The 12,508-nt window shown below is 39.4% G+C and overlaps 1 protein-coding gene across 2 annotated transcripts in view; it reads right to left on the minus strand.

Moving 5' to 3' along the window:
• Positions 1 to 201: 201 nt before the first annotated feature.
• Positions 202 to 12,508, minus strand: part of Graf (GTPase regulator associated with FAK) — a 59,928-nt gene continuing 47,621 nt past the window's right edge. For both annotated transcript variants that reach the window (XM_065426855.2, XM_065426854.2), the window contains exons 22-26: positions 8,202 to 8,321; positions 3,915 to 3,960; positions 3,785 to 3,829; positions 3,622 to 3,701; positions 202 to 2,055 (exon numbers count right to left, since the gene is read on the minus strand). In XM_065426855.2, coding sequence (XP_065282927.2) covers positions 1,964 to 2,055; positions 3,622 to 3,701; positions 3,785 to 3,829; positions 3,915 to 3,960; positions 8,202 to 8,321 — 383 coding nt within the window. In that variant the 3' untranslated portion in view covers positions 202 to 1,963. The remainder of the gene's footprint in view (positions 2,056 to 3,621; positions 3,702 to 3,784; positions 3,830 to 3,914; positions 3,961 to 8,201; positions 8,322 to 12,508) is intronic.

The raw sequence follows: 12,508 nt of genomic DNA on the forward strand, positions 1-12,508 counted from the left end.
AAGTGATCTGTTGGTGGGATCCTTTACCTTGCAAGAGTTCCACATAGAAGCTGTGTCTTGCAGCAGATGGCCAGGTTTCTAGTGATAAGATCCTGCATGAAGAGCTACTTTGATATGCACTTTGCTAGGAAACACATAAATGGCTCTAATAACACTGACTTTGGACAGATACTTCGCCTTTTGTCACACAACTCATAGGAATGCTGCTTGTAAAAAAACACTCACGGCAATAATTTATTTGACAATTTTGCACAACCGTGACATCAACTTGGTCATGACAGTGAGTGGTTCGATGTTTGGTCTAAAAAGCATACATTTCGTCCAATAAACTGGCAACAAAGTCCCAACCATTCTGTGCTTCATGCAAAAGAACGAAAATTTTTGCCAACACAAAACTCACAACATCATTTCAAAGCAAAACCAACATAGAGCTAAAATGCAACATCAACAGCAAGGCCATGCAAGTCATGGGTATCCAAGAAATAAATTCGTTGCAAGAAATTCATGTATGACATTCATAGCATGAACATATGCGAGGCATGTATGCATTACTAATTTTTATGCAAAAAGAAAGAGTTGAGTAAAAATAAAAGATGAGGGCTTTAACTAGATGCTTTAGAGAAGAAAGTAAAAAATAAACAGCTATAACTTCAGATTTTTAACAAGATATGCTCTCACTATATACACCAGGCTCCACGAGTGTGATTTTGGCAACCCCACTTTGCAAGATGTGCACCACAGTTAAAGAATGGTGAAATCTGTGCTGCATTATGTACAGAAGAACAGCCACTGTACAAATACAGAATGAGGAGAGTTAATGGCGCATTGAAACACATCATTTGGCATGTTCGACATCGAGACGAACTTCACAGAGTATCATCTATTCCACAGGGCATTCAATGGAGGCACACTAGAGAGAAACAGTAAGTCAATTGAGAATGGTAGATCATAATTTCAAAACTCTAATTGTATTTCTTTGGCAGGAAAGCGCTATTATTAGCAGACAGGTTTCTCCTCTTGAATTTCATACCCGAACAGCGGTGCCATTGACACCAGCATGAATCATGAAATGTTACGTGTTTTAATATATTGTGGCTCCGTTTGTGCATGAAATGTCTGAAGAATTTGCTAGATTGATTCTTTGCTTACTTCTAAATGTGAAAGATGTATCAAAAATATTTGACATCCCAAAGTCACTAGAAATTTCAAAGACCACTTGTACTCTGTTTTTTTCATTATTTCTGGCTATCTGCAATAAGATGTACAATCATCTACCAATGTAGCTTAATTTAATATTTCTCTTTAGTATTCCTTCAGTTAATGATAAAAACATACTCTTCAACGACTTAAAAGCAAGAAATGCACCCTATTGCACTGGACATTCGGTGTGTGCATCGTCCTTTCCCTGCGAATGGCTGGCAGCAGAGAAATTGAGGTGGGAAGAAAAAGAAAACACTTTGAGAGGAAGCCAAGCAACAATTACTACTGGCACAACAAGCATTTGTACATGTACAGAGGACATGGACGACACACCACTGAGAGAGAGAGAAAACACATCCCTTCTAAACCAACATCACTGCCATTTGGGCTAAAATACGGAGCAAACATGTGCTTCTATTCAGAACAAGAGAAAATAATAACGGACCTAAAGCCACACTTCTGTTTGCCACTGTTGTAGTCAACGTGCAGGCAAAGTCCTCAAGAAAGCATGGAGTCCAGTTATTGTTTTGAGCTTCTGAGCAACTTGATGCCTTGGCATATGGAAGGGGAAGCACTGTCACTGCGCTTCTAGTCACGCGAAAGTCACACATTTTTCATTTTTTCTTACGGTCAATAAAAATATCTCACAGGTGAGTTGGAGGGCACACTGAATCACTGTAGTATGTGGTATGCACTGTCCTTTTGTAGAGGTGCTTTCATACCACAATCAAGAGGTTTGCTTCTCTTGAAGAGCTTGGCCTGTTCACGGCAGGAATTCAACATAGTTTTCAGGCACAAGACCACAGCGCCCATTCAGGTAGCCTTCAAGCCAGCCTCTCTCCCTTGATGGCCGGACTGGAAACACAAAATTGCACAGTTTAAAGCAAGCTCTAAACTTGTATTTACAAAACTGTCTATGCTGTTCCGAGAAGTGAAGGGTAAGGAGACAAAGGATGATAAAGGAACAAACAGAAAGGAAATGATCAGCCACAACACCTGACACTAAGAGCGGCAATAACTCTTTTTCATGCTTGGCATGCAAAGCTGCAGAGGCTATGTGGGTAGCAACATTGTGAAATGCAATACTGATCAGTGATTTCTGGTGTCTGGTGGGTCAATGTAACGTGCCTGCCAATGAGACCTGGAGTCTTTCCACAGGGTTGAATTTTCACACCCTTTCATATTTTTTTAACTTGTTGTAGACAAAATTTAATCCACGACAATTTTCTATGGCTGCAGCAAGACAAAAGAAATACTATGCAAGGCTTCAAGCAAGAGCAACATAAAGGCACAAGCAAAAACTAATCGCATTGAAGTTATTGGATGCCTAAGACATCAAACAAGCACATGTTGCCTTGGCATTACAATTCCAAGCAGCCTGTTCACCAGTGAGAGACTGTACCTTGTGGTTTGTGACAGCACTTGCCTGCACTAGAGTTTCACAGCCTTGTATAAAGGTTAACAAGGGTTGATGCAAAAAAGTGTTCCTGACTGTTGAAAAAGCTATTTTCTCGTAGCTATGGGGGTGCCAGGCTTGATATGTGCCAAAATTGACAGCAGCAATTTTACAGCAGTAGCCAAAGCCAGAAAAAAATGGTGTAAAGTAATCACACTAGAACTTCATTATACTGGATATGAATGTAACCATCTATATCTAGAATGTTTCTTGGCAATACCAATATACTATGAATATGTGCTTATACCAAATAAGGACTAACTCTACCTAGTACAGTAATAATGCATCTGCTAATATTGGATCCAAATAATTTTCTGGCATTTTTTGCTTGGAGTTACACATGCACACTTTTTTTATTGTTATGCAGGCAGTGTGAAAAGTCATGCTATTATTCACAGCAATCCATGCTAAGTGTGAAATAAAGTGCACCATGACATAGGTTGTCATTTCAATGATCCAGATGGTCAAACTTAATTTGTAGCTCTTATTTCATGGCTCTTATAGCAGAGGTATAATAGATCTGGGTGACAAAATTCAATTAATTAAATTGATGGTGTTACCAATCAATTTAAATGATCAATCAAACAATAAACCAATGACTACATAATATAGTAAGTGTATTGCTGCCAAAATAAGAAAGCTTAAAGCCATTTTTTTATCCGAGATTCCTTTTGCACAAGATGTCACAGCTCAAATACATGGGGAGCCTTTTAGGCTTTGCGCACTGGAAATTATGGGACGGAAACCGCATAGTGTAAAAAAGAATGTAAAAATGAGGTACACACAAGAATGCAAGCAGGGCTTTGGGTACATAAAGACACTTGGGTGTGCTATTTCTTAAACTCCCTATTGCTTTGAATCTTACTGAAGAACAGGTTTGAGGCAACGAAAAAAGCTGAAAAAGGAAAAGTGAGAAAACGTCTACTGCACTGTGAAGCAACACAGTATAAAGCTGTGCAGCTTACCATTATCAATGATCTGGTTGGGTTCGAATGAAAGTTCGGAGTTATTTTCCCCGACGCACGCGTACAGGGTCCTCACTTTTCTGCAAAGACAAGACGGTGCAGTGTTGTATTCTTTGTTTCAATATGCCAGTTTAATTTGCCATATGAAACAATGCAAGCTTACCTTCCACCTGTGTAGTGATGGGTTGGAGTGGACGACTGACTAGACCTGGACAAAAAGAGCCAATGAAATTTAGTAAAATTGAGGCATCTCACCAGCTTATGGCTCTGGAGGTGGCAATAGGTTTACTCACTTTGATGCATCTAGGACACGTGATGATGAGTGAAATTCTCTTGTAGCTGCAACAAAAATATTAGACAATCAATGTTGCATCAAAAGCTGGCTGTGAAAATAGTGTTCACATGTACACAGCACAGCAAATCTTTGCACAGTTAAATCGTAAAACTACATTACATACATGGGGACTAAAAAGAAATGTGAGTGCCAGTGCATGCTGCCTGCAAGCTTTGCCAAGCAGTCTACCAGCAGGTTTAGAAAATTGCATGGAACAGCTTACACTGCAAGCTATCTTTAGCATGCTATATGAGCAACAAGATCCCCCCCCACCCCCCCAAAGGTTTTTTTGGAATCTGTGACCAGCAAGAAAAACTCAAATTATGACAACCTGAGCATGCAGCCTGGAGTTCATAGGTGAACAGTGTGGGCCGTGAAGCCAAGCACAGAACGTGCTGCTGAACTACAGGCTGCATATTTAGGCCACGAAGTGTTTGAGCTGTTCATAGTCTTTGCAGTAAAAAAAATTCTGTGTACACAGCTGTAAACGGGAACTTAAAAAAAATTTTGAATGCTTGAATGTGCAACCTGAAATCATCAGCATGCCCTCTACCTGCCAGCTCCGAAAGTCTAGGCTGTAGTGTGACTAGGTCCTTATGTTGGATAAACCAGAAGAAGAAACATGAAATGCCAAGCCAAAAAGAAAACATGAAAGATGGCTTAGGGTGAGAGTGTCAGGCTAAGGAAAGTGAGAAGGTGTGCACTGTCAATGACCAATTTTTCGGACATGCCTGATCATTCTGATGCCTTTGTGGCACCACCAAGTACCTTAAAGAGATAATGTGTAAGGAAGTCTGAAATTTGAGACACGGAAGCCCTTTATGGTCCAAACTTTTTGGGATTTTTTTGCCGTGACTGCGCTAATTGACGTCTCAACTGCAGGAATTAATTTTGATTATCTCACAGCCTCAAACCACCGCACTCGCAAGCCGATCCACTGGCAGCTGGAGTAGTCGTTTTGTGCTGTTGTTAGACCTAACTGTTTCTTGGCGTTCATTATCAAGCTTCCTGTTGTTCGGTGCTATGTTTCTAATTTAAAAGATTAGCCGCATTTGGCAATGGCGCCGGATCCGCCTTCGTAATCCACACTGGTGAAGTTGAAGCGCGGAAAGCACGGCAAAAGTTTAAAGCATTGCATAATGCCGGTTCCGAAAGTTAGCTTAGCCGCAAAGCAGCGGTGATAATAGGTCAAGCATATGCAATGTATTGCGATGAAGCATACCAAAAAAACCCACTGTCATGGGACATAAAATGTGTTCCTTAATTATAAATGTGCACACCCACCATATCCTGTCACAGTATGAGCACCGAGATGTCTAACAATTTTACTGGAAGGCCTTTAAAGCTATTTTGGGCACGGCTGTGGCGATTTGAGCCCTTTAGGGCAGTTAAAGGCATGCACTCGTTTTTTTTTGGACTGCCAGATTTTTTTACGTTTTGCAGTCCCCAGGAGTTTAAAAAGAAAGGAAAAAACTGACGTTGACTGAATTTTTATCTTGAATGTCGCATTTCTACGGTTTCACCAATTATTATATCGCACCAAATACTACAATAAAAAAAAGAGAATGTTCTGTCCCACATGCAGAAGTAAGCTTGAGCATGATATGCCCCTTTGAACAATGTAAGCATAAACATTTTTATGGCATGCTGGCTACTATGTGATTGCTTCAGTACACGCATTTTGTCAGGGGAGGTATTCTGTAAGAGTCCACCTAGTGAACATGTCCATTTCGTCTTCTGCTTAAGTGCTGATTGGTTGTGGCACCTCGCTGCTGGGGTCGCACCAGCCCAACCCAGCCACAATCAGAACTTCAACAGTAGACGAAATGGACACGTCCACTAGGTGGACTCTTACAGAATACTTCCCCAGGTGTCTGAACACCTGGACACATAATAGGAAGCTCTCCCTACTTAATTCATTACCGCGTATAGTTATTAGAGACCTTGCTGATAAGACTTGTATTGTAGGGATATCCTGTTTGTGAAACCTTCAACATTATTGTGTATGCAGGCTATAGAAAAAGGAATTTTCATTGCATCAATACTCCCTCAAATACTAGGCACTCATATTACAAGTAGCAACAACTTGATCTTGGTGAGTTGGTGCATCTTGAGTATAACTTGAAGCAGCTCAAAGAGGACAGAGACGGGAATCAAATCGTCCTGTTGCATTTGTTTTCGATTACTGTACTTGTCTTCGCATCACTTCAAGTTACACTCACTTTACAAGTTTTGGACATTGCCAGCAATACCTGTGTGAAAGTACTATTTGCTGTTGCTTTCAGAATACATGCGAACATGAGGCCCTTTTCTCAGTGTGTTGCAAACGTTATATACATACAGCATGAACTGCCCAGTGTGCAATTTGGGTGATAGCGCTTGGCACTTAAACTGTGCGTCTTCAAGCACTTTCCTACAGTATCATGGGTCCAATTCCTACTGGCACTGGCGAGCAAAATCTCATTTTTCTTGAATTCAATGTAAACATTGAACTTTACTAACTACATATTCATTCATATCTCACTAAATTCACAGGTGCTTTCATTGGATTGTGCATTCCCCCTCTGAAACTGTGCACAATGAAATGAGACACTTTCCATACTTAAAATGAAAGTCAAAGCAAAAGACTGTATCCTTGAGTAAGCAGTCTTGTAGCGCAACGGAATTAGTGCTTTATTATGTTTTTGTTCATTCTCATATTAACTATAACATTGAATCACGGGGAAACACTTATAACAGTCACTTAACTTTGTTGCAAGTCATTCAGAATCGAGCTATTCACCTAATAACATTTTCACCTCGTAGCATTAGCGCAAATCAGCTATTACATGCACATAATATTTTGAATGTGACTGATCTTGTTATACATAACCTGGTCATGTTTATTTTTAGGGCATTAAACAATGATATTCCAGTAACCATCACACCAAAGACATCCCTTGCAAATATAAACAATACTAGATTTGCAGGCAATATGAACTTCATTTAACCCTTTGTTCGCACCAACTATGGTAAGCAGTCATTACACTTTTCAACTTTATTTATCTGAAACACATTACCATTTCCTTTAAAATTGTTCAAAGCGAACAGATTTCATACAGAATATAAGAGGAAGCTTTAGCTCGAGCCCAACTACGACACGGCCTATTCAAATACATGTAAGACGAAAAAACGTTTTTCTGATTTTAATGAAATTTGTCGCATTTGAGAGAGAAAGGTAAATTCTAGTGACTGCTGGAAGCGGAATTTCGATTTAGGGCCTAAATTTTGTTAAAAAGATTTTCAAAAATTTGAAGGTTTGAAAAAAAAAAATGAAGCACAAAGTTTACGAATTAATAGCTCTGCATCAAGAACAAATATTGCAGTCCTGTAAATGGCATCCATCAGATAATTGAAAGCGGACAAATTTAATATGTCAATTTATATGTTACCTGAATTCGTTAGGTTGTGTACAAGGGTTCTGCAAAAGCTGTATTTCAATATTACTAAATTTTAAAAGATTTATGTGTAACATCAATTTTGTATGCATTAGATGTACTATTATATGCAATTCACAGAATTGTGATATGACTTTTCATTGTTGAGTTACAACTCTTAAACTTGATAGTTTTGTTTTCTAAAAATTTTCTATATGTGCCAATCTTTAACAAAAAATTGATGACCTAAATTAAAAATGCAAAACCAACAGTCACTGGATTTAAAGTTTTTCTTTTATATGCAACAAACTTTGTCAAATTTGGTGCAGTGGTTGGCGAGAAAGACGATTTCTCCTTTTACATGTATTTAGATAGGAGCACCCGAGCTAAAGCTTCCTCTTAAGCACTTTCTTTTAGCTCCCTCCTACTTTCCTATTTGAGTGTAGTATGTGTTCTAGTTTTTAACTTTAACTTTGTTTTTACATTTGTCTTCCGCATTTTTTTTTCCCTTTAAGCTGCCTTTGTAGTTTCACCTTTTGTTGACTAATCTAAAGCCTTGTTATTGTTTAATGCATTCATCTGCTGCTTTTCTGTTCATTTACGCCTTGTATCCTAGAAACTTTTTTTATAGTAAATTTTACATGTTGCCATTGTTTGTATTATTAATTCTTGTCATGATGCACAGGAGGTCTCATTTTAGTTTCTAATTATGGGACCTCCTTCTGTATATATACTTATCATGTAATTATCCCCATTTTCGTCATAAACAAATTGATTCTGATTGCAGGAAGTGTGCCTTGAATAAGCATTGCCTTGTGCGCAGCACTCACCGGGAACTGGTGATTGGTGGCTGATGGAAGCATTTGAACGTGAGCTTAGGGACTCTGTGCTGCTGCTGTTCGAGTTCACATTGTGACTATTGTCCCTGGGCCCATAACCTCCAGTGGGAGCTGCAACAGAAGCAGGGAGAAAAATTCAAACAAGTCCAAAAGCACCTCCTATGCTTTGTCTCTGGATGAAACATAAACGACGAGTTGCTTGTGGGTTGGCTATGACACACATTTATGGCACACATTTATGGCACACAAAGCAATGCATACATGTATAATGGGAAATCAAAAAACGATCAATAAACCACCAAATGATTAGCCTGTGAGCTGCTCCACTAGCAAAGCATCACCACCGCATTAATTCTATGAGCTCGGTCATCATAGCAGACCTGATAAACAGAGCAAAACAAGCAATACAAAATGAAAAGGGTCACAGTTTCAGCTGAAAGGTGAAGCATCGATTGCAATAGCAAATTAGTGGATAGATATATGAAGTAAGGACAATAGTTTTATCGGCCATATAAACTCGTAAGAATAGGCATACAAAGCATTGTGCCATGCGCACACAAGCATACATGAACACATCTCACTCGATGACCACGGGAACTTGCTGTCAGAACGCTGAGGAAGCGTGGCAGCAGCGAATGAATTGACCTTCGTGCTGCATCTCACATGAATGCAAACTAATCCACGAAAACACAGCGTGGAGTACACTCTGTCCCTATCACAGTTGACTTTCAAGATACAGCGACCTGGACAGGTGTGCCCAGGTCGCCCGGAGTAGAATGTGCTCCCCCCCCCATCTCCCCCCAGAGCCTTGCATGCAACAAAAGACTACCTCGCTTTCCTCTCGTGCGTGTGTGAGATTGAGCCGCGATTGCCGGCTCACCCTTGCACGCTTTTAATCACACATACAGCATATGGTGCATGGCTATGATTTCATGACCCTTGGACTTCATACGGAACCTCAAGGCGACGGCAATGGCAGAGATATGCCTGGAGTATCCCGCAATAAAAAAAGTTGCACTGCATATTCAAAAAGGAATGAACAGCCTATGCAGGAGTGGTTTGCATTTTGTTCTGTGTATTTGTTTTCTTTTCTAGTTACTGTTGCCTCATCTATGTGGGTAAAATAAGTATATTTTAATGTTTCTCTGTTTCCTCTCCATAGTGTTTGTTGCTGACACACTAAGGCTTCATTAACAAATCGATTCCGCAAGATAAACCAAGGTGAGTGTATCTGCACTACTGCTTTTCTGAGTTTCCTCCCCTGAAGTTTTGGATTCCTTAATATGTTCTGCTTTTACAGTACTCCTGTGACCATGAGGTTAGAAGAATTACAAATGGGCACACGAACACTTTCGCACCACAACCACCCACTGTCCCCTTACAATATTTTAGTATTTTGCATGCATGGACCACTCACCACTGCTGAAGGATTTCATTTTGGCTCTAAGTTTTCAATAACATGGAGATAATATAAAGAAGAAAGATCTTTTTTTTCGCAAATGCTGCCGACTATGTTAAAATATACCCCCTAAAATACTGGAAGGTTATTAACCCTAATAACTCCCAGCCATTAGCTCTGTTTGATGAACAAAATCGCTGCATTCTCAATCATGAAACTGCTGAACAATTTAACCGTGCTTTTTCATCCATTTTCACCATTGAACCTGATAACATATTACCTTCCTTCCCTTATTTCGATCATGCAGTCGTTCCTGATATTACCTTTTGTCCTAACGGCATTGAGAAACTCACTGATTCATTAAAACTTAAGTCTTTGTCTGGTGTCAACGAAATAAATGCAAAAACGCTCAAAAACACCAAAACTGTAAGCGCAATCTTATGTGCTATTTTATAGCAATCATTGTCATCAGGAGTGGTGCTAGAAGACTGGAGAGTAGGCAGGATTTTTCCAGTCCCGAAAAAAGGTCCTCCATCATTGTGCAGTAGCTGCAGTCCCATTTCTCTAACCAGTGTCTGTTGCAAATTAATGGAACATGTTATTTACTCACAAGTTGTAAACTTTCTAGTATCCAATAACCTATTTCATCCTGCTCAACATGGCTTTTGTAAAGGTCTTTCATGTGACACTCAACTAGCTTTATTTTTTCACAATTTAAGTTCTAACGACGATTTGGACGTACCTGCAGATGTTCTATTCTTAAGACTGAAAAGGTGTTCAGCAAAGTTCCACACCAACAGCTACTTCTAAAACTTTCCCATCTCAACATTAATACATTTGTACTAGACTGGATATGTAGCTTTCTCACTAACTGGCAGCAGTTTGTATTTGCTAACACTCATCATCAATATGATCATCTGTACTATCGGGCATACCACGAGGCCCAGTTCTCAGGCCACTACTCTTTCTAATTTACATTAATGCCCTTTTTACTGAGACATATTCTAATATTCGATTGTTCACAAACGACTGTGTAATTTATCGACGAGTAACTAACAGTACAGATATGAACTTGCTTCAAAATGACCTCAAACATATTGAATTATGGTGTAACGAATGGCTGATGGCATTAAATACTAAAAAAAAACCTCACTAGTTTCTTTCCATCACAGACAGTATCACCAACCAGGGAAATATACCATATACGGTTCCAAAATATAATCCGCTGAATCATATAAATACCTCGGCATTATCTTTTCAACTACCCTAACTTGGTCACATCACGTCTTTAACATAACCAATGCCGCGAATCGAACTCTCAGTTTTCTACGCCGGAACCTAACACTTGCTCCCCCATCAGTAAAATTACTAGCTTACGTTTCATATGTCCGTCCTAAGTTAGAATGTGCATGCTCTCTTTGGTATACTCATCAACATAACCTATCTAACACACTTGAATCAATTCAACACCGTGTAGTCCAGTTTATTTACTCTGAATATTCTTGTTATGCAAGCGTTTCTGAACTAAAAGCCCGTGCCAGTTTTGCTAATCTCGAATCTCGACGTCATATTTCCAGACTGTGTCTTTTTAACAAACTCTATCACTTGCCACTTCAAATTTCAGCTATAATACTAGCTCATTTCCAGTCCAGCCACATTAACAACAGAAAAATTGTGTATCCACCGCTTGCGCAGACTACTGGCCATCTATGCTCACTTTTTGTGACAACTGCAAGGGGCTGGAATGGTCTGCCTGCCAACGCCATGCACCACTCTGATGCACATAAATTCAAGGCTGTTCTCGAATTACTGTTTTGTTAAACTCAGCCCATCCAATACCCCATCTCTGGGCACTTTGAGCTGTAATAAATAAATAAAATAAAAAACGTAGCAGCAGTACTAGAAAGGCTATGTTACCCTCGACTAAACACTAGACTGAATGTTCTCAATAACATGTGGTAGCAGTGACTACAAAGGCTATTTTGCGCTCTTTACTAAACACAACACTGAATGGAATGACATAGCTCATCATAGAAGCAAACCGTATAATCGAACCAAAAGAATGGTGCATTATCAAGACATTTCTTGCCTGAGACCTATCCGGAAAAGAGAAGACAGAGAGGCAGAGAGAGATAAAGAAAAAAAAGAATTGTGCATGTGTTGAATACTCTGTTGATATTTATTATGGTAGGTGCTGTCTAAAGATACCTGGTTTTGCTTGCTTCCATTAGCAATGAATGCATGTCTCTGCTATCTTCAGGTTATGTGGGATCATAATATGACCGGCATAGTTTCATAATAAATATTTATTGGAAAGAGGTTCTTTATGTGTTTGTCTTTTTCTGCATCTACATATTTCTTTGTGCATACTTAAACAAGAATGGAAGATGCCATGCCAACAAGTTGAAGCAGCTTGCTTTACCAAACTGAACTCGTAGCTCTAGCAGTGATGCAGCAATTGTGCACTTATAAAGTATATACGCACCTTCTTCTTTTCGTCCAAATTCCTTAGCACTCCTTTCGTTTGCAATTCTCCAAAGCAGAGTACCATAAAAAGTCGAATATAATTTTTTCCTATTATTAGCGTCCCAAATTTTCACCTCGTACTACATGCAAATCCGAACAAAAATTTCAGTAAGAAATTTGGGCTAGAAGTTTTGGTTTCGTTATTGCTGCATGGCTATGGCTTGGTTTCTTTATAATTGAGTGCACACCATGGCAGCACACGTTTAACCACCATAACAAGTGCAAACCACGGTTCGCGAAATGCATCTTTTTTATTGCGCATTGAAGGACCAAGATGTCCGGACCATGAAAACAGTACTCAGCTGCTTTCAAGAGAAAGGTTATTTTAGCCACACAGGACATCGGTGACAGTGCTGCCGGGAAGCAGTTTGGT

This window comes from Dermacentor albipictus, chromosome 3 (genome assembly GCF_038994185.2).
Source record: "Dermacentor albipictus isolate Rhodes 1998 colony chromosome 3, USDA_Dalb.pri_finalv2, whole genome shotgun sequence".
In the NCBI taxonomy this organism is placed as follows: domain Eukaryota; kingdom Metazoa; phylum Arthropoda; class Arachnida; order Ixodida; family Ixodidae; genus Dermacentor; species Dermacentor albipictus.